Source organism: Silurus meridionalis, chromosome 1 (genome assembly GCF_014805685.1).
Source record: "Silurus meridionalis isolate SWU-2019-XX chromosome 1, ASM1480568v1, whole genome shotgun sequence".
Lineage (NCBI taxonomy): Eukaryota > Metazoa > Chordata > Actinopteri > Siluriformes > Siluridae > Silurus > Silurus meridionalis.
Window position 1 is genome coordinate 26,035,330 of NC_060884.1, and position 14,848 is coordinate 26,050,177.

Sequence of the window (14,848 nt, forward strand, 5' to 3'; positions counted from 1 at the left end):
TGATAAACATGTTTATTTAAATGTTTAACTGTTTTCTCAGCATAATAATAATTTAATTTAAAGTCCCTCGTATGTTATGCCACAAGACTCTTTTGGCACAATGCATGCAGGTCAGCCAATATATAACTAAATAAAATATTTGGCAATAGTTCAGCTCTAGGGGACTATGCATCATAATTCGGGGCTGCTTCTCTATAAACATACCGGACCACTGCACATCATTGAAGAAAACAAGAATTGGGTGATGATCCAGAACATATTAGGCCAATTTGCAGATGTTTGATATTTCTCAGATATACAGGTGTTGTCATGGCCTAATTAAACTCCTGACATGAATCCTATAAAAATGTACAGTATACAGACTTTTGAAGTGGAGAGGCCATCAGTGAAGATGGGGACTAAAGACAATTTTGCCAAAATGAATACAAAATTATTTGTGTTCTGAGTACATTTGACAAAATGTATGTTAAACTCAAAAATGTTTATGATTACATAGTTTTCATTTATACATAATGCACATACATTTGATGTGGATAATATGCACTGGAATTTCCCCATGTATGACATGATATATTTTTCCAAATACACAACCTCCTGCTAAAATACAAGGTGGTATTAAAAGGTTTCAAAGCTAGTTTTAAAACACACCAACAGATGGCAGCACATATGGTTGCACGCACAGTCACAGGGTGCACCGACCTTCATAAATCAATGTGCCAAAAGACATCCTCCTGTGCACATCGAGTGAAACTGGTGCTATTGTGACCATGTGGGCACTCTGGCACCGAGCTCTCCTCATAAATCAGTTTCTCGCAACATGATCTCACTTCCGCACCCACAAACTTGACAGATTTGGCTCCTGAGGACTTTGCAGTATTCCCGAAGATGAAGATTCCCTTAATGGTCTTCGTTTTGACACCATTGGGGAGATCCAACAAGGTCCTTGACTTGCTTAGAAAAGAAGACTTACAGGACACATTCCAGAAGTTGGAAGGTGGGAGCGTTGTATTGTTGTGCAAGGGCATTATTTTTAAGGTTATAGTGTGTAAACATATATAAATAAAGTATTTTCTTGTAAACAGAGCTAGTCTCAAAACCTTTTGATACCAGCTTGTATATAATTGTGGTAAATACAAGCAAAACATTAATAGGAACCATCATAGAAAAACTCTGGCAAGAAGAGAGCGGAAAGGATGCATTTTGGCATGCATTTTGGGTTTTAAGTAAACACTAGACAGCGTGTAGGTGTTGGCCATGAGATATTTGGACATGCTGTGTACACTATTTTGAAGATTTGAGCGATAACAACATAGAGGTAAAAACAAAATATCTGCCTCCAAAGTTTTAAGTAAAAAATGGTGTTTGTGAGTTAATATGAAGATAGAAATTTTTATCTTTTTTTTTAAGTCTAAAAAAGTAACACCCATTCCTTTTAAAATAACACACAACACAGTGTTGCAGAATACGCAACAATGATTCCATTATAATGACATTTTGGTTGATTCCATTGCTTTTGTTGGCTTTTCTCAATTCGGGGTTGCCCAGTAAGATGGGATTGCCTGTAATTGTACTATTTTAATAATCCTGAGCCAAAAAATACAATTTGCTGTTTGTAGCATTTTGTCACATTTCAGAACTGTTTCACTCTCAACTGCACTAATAACTGAAACGGTACATCCAATACAGAAACGCTGAGCTGTCTAAAAGAAAAAATGTTATAAGGCAATTATCCATCCTGTTTGTGATTTTCATCACACATGTGAATAATTTCTGCACACCAGTTTAGCCAATGATTCATTAAACTATAGTAACCACTTTGTCAGGGTTGCTGTGGATCTGGATCTGCTTCTGGAAAAACTGGAGGATGAAACCATCACATTTGGTGTCACTAATCCACCTACTAGTATGTTTTTGAAAGATGGGGGAAAACTGGAGAACCCAGAGGAAACATACACCAACATATGAAGAACATGCATAGAAACTCCAAACAATAAACCCGTGATCGGGACCCTGGAGCTATGAGGCAGCAACACTATCCAGTCAAGTTTGAAATCTTTTTTTACATCCTTACTAGAACATCTCCTTTTAACAGATTCAGTATTCAGATCTGCATCTTATCATTGGTAAAGTCCAAAACTTTAGAAGAAATCCGATGTAACCTTGAAATTCTTTAAGGCGGCCAGGTTTCCAGAGTAATTAAGCCAACCGAATGTCTTAAGAGCACATTTCTTTCATTTAACTGAACAGAGTTGACTTGTTAAAGAATACAAGGAAAATTGGAGCACATCAAAAAGATTTAAAGGAACGAACAGGGAAAAACTTTTAAAAAGGGCCATTACAACGTGAGGACTTATATTTCATTTTCCTCTGCAAGTTTGAGTGCACACAGTGCTACGAAATAGCTCAGATATTGATTAAAAAAATAATGGGACAATCCCAAAACGTTTACACACACGCACACACAAGGTGTGACTGACATCAAGGTGATGTCAGTCACAATAAGTCTCCTTGACAATTTAGACTCCTAGCTAACAAGCTGTAGGTATGAATGCAGTCTCCTCTAGCAATCAAAACAAAGTTCAGTATGCAGACAAAACATCAGGTGATCACGGTTCCTCAGGCCCACACAAATAGGCGGAGATACAACCCAAACATATACAGCATGGCAGACATACTTACCTTTCTGTGCTTCCCTGGAAACATTCCAACTCGAGGCAGTCACCACGTTCGGCTCAGAAAGAACTTCAGCCCCTGTGCAGAAAAAAAAATAAAAAAAGAAGTGCTTCAGTTTCTAATAATCATTTTGTGGTTGTATGGGCCTAAACACACCAGTGTGCGATCTAAACAAGCATTTTTCAGAACATTCAGTGAAAGACAGGTCTTTATTGGCACTCTATTCATGTCCTATAGAGCATGCATAAAACAGCCTATAATACAACATGATTACAGACTTTGTTACTGTACAGAAGAGATTTCATTACAGTGTAACGACACAATATCAGCAAGCGCTGACAGGTCTGGAATTAGTGATGCTGTGCTTACAAAGGATTCTTTTCACTCATAGCAGGGAAACTTTCATCACTTCGGTCCGCCGAAAACAATAAACAATGAGTGGGTCTTTGCTGGACACAGAGAGGCGAGCTGTACAGGACGGAGGTGCGCTCTGTAGTGGAATTCATGCCGTTAGCATGTGTCTGTTTTCTGTCAGTCATCGAAATACATGCACTGAAATGCTGGAGCTGTATCCCACTTTCCCAATGGGAAAAAAAAACGTTTTTTTCTTTTCTTTTTCAGTCAGCGTTTCTGGCTCCTTTTCAGCACCAAGAAGAACCAAGGTTGTAATGGGCGCTATTATTTAGTTGTCGTGACATTTATATATTTACAAAACACTTTATTTGAAGGCTCGTTCATATGGCTGATATATCAAATCACACAAAAGCTCAGTAATTTTTCTCTCCATTGTCATAACGTGTGAGAATGTTATTTAAGCTAAGCCTACTACCGCACAAATTTTATCTCACATGATGGCAAAATTATTCTGATTACTATTTTCTAACTTCACCACACAAAATATATAGCTAATGAAACAAGAGCTAACTAGAGCGGACTAAAAAAATAGCATGTGATTCAAGCTGCAATGCTATAAACCATTAAGCTGGTTATTGTGACAACCATAACAAGATGTTTTATAAAGTGAAACAATCAGAAAAGTAGTATTTTTCCGAGCTGCTAAATGTTTTATGGCAGTTTTAATGACGTACATCTTATAAAAGAATTCGTCATTAAAACATAAGCACACACTAGAGCACATATTAGCATGAGACATAAGTGGTCAAGCTAATAAACATTATGGCTGCTATCCTTATGAGTGCTGGACATTTTATATCACTGTGATCTCCCATGACACGGTTATGACTTGGGTATGCCAATATTATGAGTTTTGGAAAAGTGTTAACATTATTTACGAGAATGCTGTTAAAGGGAATTCTGGTTCCTCTTAAAGTTTTTTTCTTATGCCATCTCAGGGAGTTCTTCCTTTCCACAGTCGCCCCGGCTTGCTCATTAGAGACAAATTTAGAACTTGGGAAAAAAAAAAACAATCTTATTGATTGTTTCTGAGAACATTATCTGTGTAAAGCTGCTTTGAGACAATGTCCATTGTTAAAAACGCTACACAAATAAAAAGGAATTTAATCGAATTTCAAGACTTACACTATAAGGGGGAAATGGTAGAATTAGTGATGAGAAGTGATGATAAACTCATCTGTTTAACTGCTGAAAAAAGAAATCCAGTAACATACAGCTAATTTTATTGTCAGTGTAGATGCTGTAGGATTTGACTAGACATCAATGTAAAATCTTGTAAAATCCTTCTGTTATTCCTAAGGAAATTCCCACATATAGTGATGTAATGGAAATGTGGAAATAAAAAAATGGATCCCTGAACAAGCTTAAATAAGGGCGTTTTCAGTTAAAGTTAGACCCTTGACATGCAAATGCATAGGTGAACTCACCTCCAGTGCCTACAGGAGATATGTGTGTGAGTGTGTGAGAGAGTGTGTTCATGCATGCAAACTGGAACAGTGCTAAGAGCTCACTCTCTCTCTCACACACACACACACACACACACACACACACACACACACAGCTGCTGTGTCCTGTGTGCCAAGTACATTGACTTTGTACTGACAAAACCAGAGTAGATCCTAAGGGCAAAGCGAGTTTCCTCCTCCCCTCCACCCTTAAACAGTATCTCAACAAATTCTTAACTGAAGTAGACAGCCCATAGCAAAAGTACACACCTAGCTCACAATACAACTGACACAAACGACCTCCTCTTGTCCGACCTGCCCAGAGTAATTACGAACACGTGTACGGTATGTAGATGACAGAACGCACACCGTGAAGACACTTTTAATTCTCACATATGTGGAAATCATTTTGGTGCATGGCATTTTCTTGCCTTTATATAATTACACACGTGATGGGTCGTTCTGCAGACCTGGCATGCATACATACGCTGAATATACAGAACATGTGTGTAAAGGTAACGCAATATCCACATATTTAATGCAACAGGAACCCTATTTAAATATTATTAGGGTTGTGGAAAGGAAATCCCTGCCAAAGGCAACTGATGAAAACATGGTTATGGATTTTTTTTTTTGGTTCATTCAAAGAACAGCCATTCACTAAATAAAAATAACTGCAGTTAATCCTTCTGTCTAATCCTGTCAAAGTGCACCTTACTTTTATGTTAACAGAGGTACATGCCAAGAAATATGCACAGTTATCTGCCTTTAAAAAAAAAAGAAGGGTTTTTATATAAAGCGCTGTTAATACAACTTTATTTTAGAAATAAATTGACAAGATTGAACTTGTTCAATTACTTCTTATACCTTTACCATGGGACAATACTGAAATAGGAAATAATCGCATATAACATTTATACTTATTAAAATGTCTTGGGTTGATCCATACTAATTTCTCATATCCCATATCAAAAACAATGCTGAGTTTCTAAAAATATATATTTTTAGCTCCTACAATAATACAAGAATTAATCATAAGTCGGTGTATAAATCTAACATCATTTAGTCTCCACCTAATTCAAGAGCCATAGCTGATAGTTCTGACTTAAGTGTATTAAACACCACCTGAGTTTTAAGTTACAATATCTACAGCCAAAAACACAATCCATATGACACAACAGTGGGGTGGGGGTATTTTGAAATAAAAATTTTCACTTTATTTCTCCATATGCAAGATTTTTTGTTCAACTGTAAACCTTAAAGAGACGATAAAAGAAGAATGATGGTGTGAACAGAACAAAAGATGAACGGGCAAACTGTTGTAGCTCTTGCATATTGATGTCAGAGTGGTATAACATTACATTTACATTTGTGGCGCCCTTGTCCAAAGCGACGTACAAAATTGCTTTGAGTCTCTAGCAATTAATAAATCTGTGCTGGTATGCAAGATTACAGATTTACGATAAATCAGACTACAACTCTTGATTTTTACAATGCAAACTTGGAAAGTGCTAATTTAAGGAAGAACAATCCAGGGCAAGGGGACATTACTTGATTTGAACTTGCTATAATCATCCTTCAAGTTATATAACATGCAAAATAATTTAGCTTAGTAAGGTCATGAGAATATGTTCACTACAGCAGACTAAATTCTATTTATCAAGCAATACATTGTGTACTTATCCATTTATAGTTATTTTTATGTCAGTGAGGTACATTCTTGTTATCATTACAAGAAATCAGAACATTACGTTTTTTTTTTTTGTAATTTGGCCAAAACTTTATTGTAAAAGTGGCCAAAGTATCAATTACAGCTTCTCTGAACATCTCTGACTTCTTAAAGGCCTTAAAACAGGAGACTCCCCCTGAAATTACAACAAATAAATAAACACTTTAATACAATATTAGAAACTATAGCATTTTCAAATAAGTGCATAAATATAAACCTATGTAGCAAAAACTATTCAAAGAAAATAATATAGAATTTCAATCAGACTGGAGAATTCATGCCATGTAACTAATAACATTAAAGCATATGAATCATTGCTTTGCACGAAGCAACATTTCGTCAAAGCTCACACAGCTTAAGCAACTATATACACACACAGGACATGTGGTAGTGTTAATTACAAGCTAATTTAGCAGTATTTGTAATGACCCGTTATAATTTATCCACACATTCATCACAGCATTAAAATAAAACTGTTTCTTCCCCATGTTAACACGTTTGGCTCTCAATTTATAATACTGTCAAACAGCATTATCGTGTTGTATTGTAAAAGAGACAGATTAAAAAACATTTCACCTAATTTATCTGGGTTTGTTACATCCAGAGCCAGAAGTGTGTAAATACACATGGAGTGTGTGCGTGTGTTAGAGAAACTGTAAAAATGCACTAGTGGCAGTGTGTTAATTGGGTGCTAATTTACCGTTAAACTCGGCTGCTTTTACAGGCTTGTAATGAGCTGCTACTATATGCCCACACCTGTTACTGCCACTGATTATGCTGTAGTGTTTCCCACACACACGATTTAGTATGCATCTGCATGAGGAACAGGTGGTGTAAAGCTCCCTACAGCTACTGAGCTATAACTGTACACAAAGCTTAATAATGTAGTGGGTGTCATATCACATTTCATTAGTTTGTGCCAAATGATTAAATGAAACACACTGCATATAAACTACTTCTGTTAATCCATCTTTAATCTTCCTCAGTACAAGTATTTTGCTTGTTCTCTGTGTCTGTCTAGCACATTGTACTCGTCTTTTTTTCTGAATACATATGAGAAGGAGTTCATTAATGGAGTTTTTGTCCTGTCTATACCATGCTACCAGAACACCTTTTCCACAAATTAACTAAAAAAAACATTATTTTGCAGAAAACACACTGATCAAAATTAGAGAACACTTTCAGATACCTCCCAGTTATTGGTGTTAATCTGGTACCTGGTGCTAATTTCCTTAATTTCCAGTTCGGCGCTGAACAGGGTAAGGATCTGTCTCGTCATACAGTGTCTCGAGGTTTACGAGAATTTGGACTGAAAGCCCACTCTCCAGTGACCAAAACTCTCATCAGCAGAAAGAATCAAAAGGATAGACTAAGCTTTGCTGAGGAGCATGTTGTGTGGACAGAGGAGAACTGGTCCAAAGTTCACTTCAGTGATGAAAGCACGTTTAATTTATTTGGGTCCAATGGGAAACATTATGTTCGGCGACAAACTGGAAAAAGACTGAACCTAAAGTGTGTAAAGAAGTCAGTGAAAAGTGGAGGAGGAAGTGACATGGTTTGGGGCATGTTTTCTGCAGCAGGAGTTGGGCCTCTTATACTGCTACAGGGCAGAGTAATTGCAAATGTTCACAGCAAAACGGGTAAAGCAGTTCCTTGAAACTGAAAACATTGAAATAATGACATGGCCTGCCCAGAGTCCTGGTCCCAACCCAATAGAGAACCTCTGGAAAATCCTTGGTGACAAAGTTATGGCCAAGAAACCCACTACAATCACCAAACTGTGGAGGAGACTGGAAGAAGAGTGGACCAAAATCACACCAGAGCAGTGTGAGAGACTAGTCCTGTCCTGTGGCCGCAGATGTGCTGAAGTCATTCAGAGCAGAGGCCTGTATACTTCCTACTAATTGCTGACTGTTGTAACCTTCAGAAAAATTTTTTGTAATCTTTTTCCATGCTACAGTCATTGTTGTTCTCTAATTTTGATCAGTGTGTTTTCTGCAAAATAATGTTTTTTTTTAAAATGCCTTAGTTATTTTGTGGAAAAGGTGTTCTGGTAGCATGGTATAGACAGGACATTTATATATATAAATAATACACACATACATATATATGAATGCTTGCATTCAAAAACAATGGGGGATGTTTACCTCAAGTGATGAATACATACAAAAGAAACATCTGCAGTTTTCAAAACTATACATAGTAGGGAATGGCAAAATGTAACTAGGTTACTAGTAAAAATGTAAACAGATGCCAGATATCCCGCAACAATTAAAGTAGCTGTTTTAGAGAGCAAGCATGGAAAGTAGAGCAATCAGAGAGGGTCAAATGGAGAAAGAGAGAGAGAGAGAGAGAGAGAGAGCGAGAGAGAGGGTTAAATCAAAAACTAGCCTACATGGGTCAATGAAATATCCACAGATGAAAAGAATTGTTACCCCAATTAGGCCACATCTGCTATTTAATCAACCATTAGAAAATCAAGAAATATCTGGATAATTACAGAGCAATTTTGTGATCACGATCTAATGTCTGATGCCCATTTGTAGAATGATGGCCTTAAAACAAACAACAACAACAAAAATATAAAACAAATCACAGACACATTCTAGACTTGGACACAGCTCTTTGGGTGCAATCTACTGAAACCCCTGAAACTCGATCACCACATCCATCCACACCTCCCGAATGTGACGTCACAGTTGAGCGCACAAAGTAAATACGGTATCTCTGCTTTCAATTTATCTACAAAAGTAGACTTTCAAGTTCCAAATGAATTTCCTTTAAGATGTTTAATGCTGTTTGTTACACTTCTACAGCTGTACAGATTCTGTACGTGTACTCATGGTGTCCATATGTGTTTCAGCTTGATTTTCCAATTTCGTTCTACATCCCTTGATGTGAATTAGTGTGTGTGTATGGTGCCCTGAAATGCGTTGGTGTCCCATCTGCGCTGTATTCCGCCCCACAACTTAATGATTCTGGGATATGCCCTGGATCTAATGCAACCCTGACCAGGATAAAATGATTACCAAAAGTAACTGAACTGTGGGTATATCCTGTGGCAGCCCTACAAAACAACAGCAAAGAAAAGCTTCAGAAGTTTCGAAAGAGAGAAAACCAAGCCAAAGTTTGTCGTGACCATCCGGTTCCAAACCTCTTCTGAAGAAGGCAGTGTATAACACCAGAGATGTCATAAATAATTGGCGATAGAAACGGGAGGAAATTTGTACTGCTCTGAACAACTTTTTGCCAAAAACAAACATATTTGAGTTACACAATATCTGCAAGTACTCATCGTCTTCCACTTCACTATAAACAGCATTAAGTCTGTCTTGAGGAGAGATGAAGCATTCATCCTTTCAGCTCTATTTTGTTTTCTGAATCGCATGGACGTACATTAAAGCACATCACTCATGTTTTAATGGAAACAAACTGTATAATCCCACTTTTTGAGCACAGGGCACGAACTTGGGGCTGCGCCACAGATCTGGTTTAGTGTGCGCATGGGTAAAACAAATAAAACCACATTTTCAATCCGAGTATAAAGTCATGACTAATATGATCGCATGATTTGTTTCATGACTCTGAAATGATAGTTCTTCGTGTGGTTCTTATTATTGATATAAGTCCCATAAAACTATAATAACTTGGCTCTTTCTTCTGCTAATAATATTTGTGGGAAAATACAATAAATTGCAGTGTATTACGAAAAAATAAAATCTAACTGCTCTGTGCCTTAAGATATTTCTATCAACAATGTGGAAGGATAGTTATGAGAACATTGATCCAGACAGAAGGTCTCCAAATAACACCACATTCATCTTCCAATAGATTGATTAGACTGCTGTGTTTCAGGTTTACCTCACAGTGCTTTTATGAGTGATGTTTAAGGAAATAACAACATGACCGTAAGAACATGCTTTCTTTAAAGAAAACATATCCATTGGCTACTGTACTGTCAAGAAAAATGTGTTTGAAAAAAATCTGAAACCGGTATATCTCTCTTTCTCCCTGCTTCTGTACAAAAGTCATTTCAAACAAAACAAAAGTCAGGTTTTTATGCTAACATTGCTAACAAGTCATTGCAAATTAGCTCTCATTTGCCTTCGACTAACGGGTTTAGTACTTTTTATTACTTGAAAGATAAAAAAAACAAAACAAAAAAAAACAAAGTAAGGCACACTGTAACTGGGATCAAGGGTGGTACTGATGCTGCTCGTAAATCATGTTTGGAGACGGGCAGAAATCCAGGCTTAAACACTGAAGGTTTGTTTTGGCTCCTTTGATTTTACAATCCCAGAGAAAACAATGTTGACACCTCAAGGGAAATGTGAGAACATTGGGAATAATGGATGTATGCCGTGGGTAAAAGTAGCAACAGAAAAGCAACAGTGGGAAACTCGGAAAATGCAGCATGGGCAACACAAGTCAATCAATCCCCCAAATCCTCCACCGCCCTCTGTCCAGTCTCAGTAAGCTGGCAGTAACAAGATAAGTCTGCCCAGGCTCCAGGGACATGGGTTTGCTTGCTCGGGCCTGGTGGAGACAGCCTTGATACTGGGCACTGAACCCGGAGAATGCTTTGGATGTTGAGAGCGCAACACATGGGCCTCTGCTATTAACACAACAAACAAGTGAGTAGAAGAAAGGCTCCAGTGCAGCTGCAGGCCAGTCTGCTTAGTTAGCCAGTTTAACACGGACAGCAGCCAGGCCCTGCTGACCTCTCCTCCTGGGAGTTGATGGTAATGAGGCAGCTTTAGCCTGAGGGTGCTTTGAGTCGTTTGGCACATTGCTCACAGCATTAGCAGCAGCTCTGTCTTCAGTTCAGTTGGTATTCTTTGCTCCTGTTAGATGCTCACACTAAGTGGTGTAATGACATTCTGTCAACAACCCCAACCCAACCCCCACCCTCCTACTTTTCTTTTCAGAAGAACAAAGCAAAAAAGTTCTGTTCTGACCCTCTTCAGTCTCCAGATCAGATTTGAAAAAGACATCTAGATAAAGATATAGAAAAGATATGTCAGAAAAACAGTGGGCTACAGAAGGAATTTATACAAACGAAAGGAATTCGGAAGCTGGTCTGCATATGAAAAAGCTTAAAGGCAGTTTTGAAGGCAAAACAAATATTGATATCAAATTCCTAAAAGGAAATGAAAATGTTTGATCTTATATATCATAAGGTTTTGTTGAATTCTGAGCCTTAGAATATTAAAACATAAGTCTTTTTGCTTAGCATTAAATCTTCAAATTTTACTGTGAGGATGTGAGGCTCATATCTGGGATGAACATTCTTATTGTAAATTTGTAAATTGCAAATTTCCCATTGGGATAAATAAAGTATCTATCTTCTACTGCTGAGCTTTATTTGTTATTGGCCGCCCACTCCATATTTAAATGCTATACCCTGGGAAAGTAATGGCGAAGTATCTGTTGCATGCTGCATCGTCACTAAACTGTGACTAAAATTAAAGCCTCTGTCTGCAGTCTGCAGGGAATTAGCAAAGGGATACACTATAGACAAGAAGACATAGAAAGATGACCCTTTCTTGACAACCTTAGAACTAACACCAAAGCAGAAATACCTAGTTTACGTTTCTGGTTAGTTCCAGAACCCGACAGCACTGTTTGTTTAGACCTGCAGCACGTCACACACACCATATTGATTTACTATTTAATGACCCCGGGACTCGTGTGGCCCTGCGTCCAAGAATCTCTGGTTGCAGAAGGATCATGCGGGAATGCAGAGTGAAATTCACGCACCATTTGTGTCTGTAACTGCAGTCCAGAGCTCAATTGCTGCATGCACACGCTCACCATATGATGACAGCAATACCGATGAAGAGATCTGAGACAGATGGGCTCAAAGAAGCTAATTTTTTAAATCACTAAAGCTCAAACACCAGGGATTTATTCCAAACTCATCTCTTTGAAAACTCATGTGATCTGAATGATTCAAACGCTTCAATGGACCATTGCTTGAGCAATAAATAAACAAGGACACCTGGGTCCTGATGCATCTCACCAACATTTACAGTTTTTGTATTTTCTGCCTGCATGACTGCAGAACAAATTGCTAATACCACTTTTTTGACCTGTCAATTACTGGAGCCTTTAACCCCTTTACCCATACTGCATCTGGCACACACCTGTCAGGTTCTTACACAATCCACCTGAAAATATAATACAAAAGTCTTGTTAGATAGTGTGACGAACGCTGCTAAAGAATATTTGCTAATTTAGCAATTATGATATAAACATTGATTTTTTTTTTCATAAATAATTACATTTACAGCTTTACTATATGTTCTAAATCAATCCATGTAGATATGTTAAAAACCCACAAAATTTATATTTTACTAAGTTAATGGAATAGTTTTTTGCAAGTACTTACAAAATAAAAAAATTATTGAACTGATTGCATACTTAAGTGGGGAGTGTTTTTTGAACTGAAAATTTTTGTTGAATCTTAATGTAACTGAATTTGGATCATTATGAATGTGTTGTTTTATAGCTATTGTGTTGGCTAAAAAACCTAAGGCTTTTGTATTATGGAATTTTTAAAAAGACTGTTTTCTTGGATCACCCTCTTGATGTTCCTCAGGCAGATGTATGGTTCTGTGTGCTGCTAATTGGGGGATGTGGCAGGTCAGTGTTTAGGGTGCTGGACTTTGGATCGGACAACTGTGAGTTGAAATTTTAGCATCACCAATCCAGCTGCCCCTTCTGGGCCCTCGAGCAATGCCCTTCACCCACAACTGCTCAGTTGTGTAAATGAGATAACTGTAATTTGCTCTAGATAAGGGTGTCAAATTTATTTACCCAGTTGAAGTGCCACTTATGTTTAGATGTCTTAAAGAAACAAAAGTTTGAGTTAATTTTTTTTTATATCTTTGCGCATTTTAGCTAAATTGAATTAGAGCTGTTAGTCAAACTTTTTATTAAAATTATCCTTGGTGCCATGTAAATTTTACTTAATGACTTTTTTGAGGATATTGTTACCATGCTTCTCTTCTGTATATCTCATGCCAACATTTTTTTCAGAGCATTTTATACACCCACCAGCCATATCACAAAGTTTTACTTAAAAGAAACGTATGTACCGTATTTTATGGACTATAAGCTGCTACTTTTTTCACACGTTTTATACCCCGCGGCTTAAACAACAAAGCGGCTAATTTATGAATTCTTCCTGGGTTTTTCCCGGTTTCACAAACTTCAAGCCAAAAAACTGAGCGACATAAAATTAGACCAATGAAATTTCCAAACGGAAACGAAAAAAATGCACCTTACCTGTGTTCTGAGCTGCACGGCATCGGGAGAAAAAACTTCCATCGGGTAATTTTTAAACGCACAGCGATGCCAAAAGATAAACTCCCGAGAGAAATTGTTGTGAAAGGAAGGAGGAAGACAGTGAACAATGACTTTCTTGGTCGGCTACTGTTTAGATACAAGCCGTTGTAACGTGTTGAGTCTGGTTGAAGGGAGAGCTCACTAACTCCAGTTGCAACAGAAATCATATAAGCACAGACAGGTTTCCAAAACTCGTGCTTTTTTATTTTTCTTGGCAACAGCGTTAAGGGTTAGTCAAAGAAACTTAGAAATGAGCATCAGAAAATAATAAGGACATAATCTTTGTCTTGAACACACGCAGTAATAGCGGAAAAATGCAGTGGCAGGCTATTCCCAAAATACCGCTATGCTCCTAAAGGAAGCGCAACATATTTCACCCGTTACACCGTGTGTAACGTGTCTTTCGTTAAAGCCTGTGTAAAGTACATTAGTGTAGACTTATATACAGGTGCGGCTAAAAAATATTTGTAAAATTCAGTGGGTGCGGCTTATATATGGGTGCACTTTATAGTCTGGAAATTACGGTAATCATTCTTAAAAAAGTACATTTGCTATAAAACCATTTTTAAGTTATACCCCAACACTGTTAAATTTTCCATTCACTACAAAAGCAGTTTTGTGAACAATTCTGAAAGGAATTCCTGCTTCAAGGGTCATATTAATGCACTTTTTCTTGTTATTTCTATAATAACAACTTCCACAAGGTCTTACACAAAGGATACACAACATGCATAAAACTAAAGCAATAACTGCAAACATATAGAAAACTTTGTTTAAACTGACAATATTGTGCAGTTTTCAATGGTTTGTTAGTCAGAGATAAAACTGTCCTTTTAAGTTTCTCAGTAACGTTATTTTGTCTTATTAAATTTAAGAGAGAAAAAAAGGCTGATGAGGAACTGACTTATTGCTGCTATCACATGGTAATAGCACATTGCTTCACATGATTATCACATTGAATTTGGATATGAAATAAATAATTTTGACACATCATTTATGGAATGCGTCTCCAGTGTCCAGCGATAGCAGAAATGTAAGAACTTGGTTTATAGACAAGTCTTCAATGTTGTATGTAAATTTAACTATAGATATCATCATTATATATAAAATATATTATTGGTACATTGCTGTGGTATGAGAGGAATAAAACAATTTTTGGATGTTAACACATTACAAAATAACATCATTCTAATACATTAACATTTCAGTACTCACAGCTAATTCACTTGCATAGAAG

At 37.2% G+C, this 14,848-nt stretch overlaps 1 protein-coding gene across 2 annotated transcripts in view; it reads right to left on the reverse strand.

Moving 5' to 3' along the window:
- Positions 1-14,848, reverse strand: part of ror1 (receptor tyrosine kinase-like orphan receptor 1) — a 113,018-nt gene that overhangs the window by 23,041 nt on the left and 75,129 nt on the right. For both annotated transcript variants that reach the window (XM_046860297.1, XM_046860301.1), the window contains exon 2: positions 2,680-2,751. In XM_046860297.1, coding sequence (XP_046716253.1) covers positions 2,680-2,751 — 72 coding nt within the window. The remainder of the gene's footprint in view (positions 1-2,679; positions 2,752-14,848) is intronic.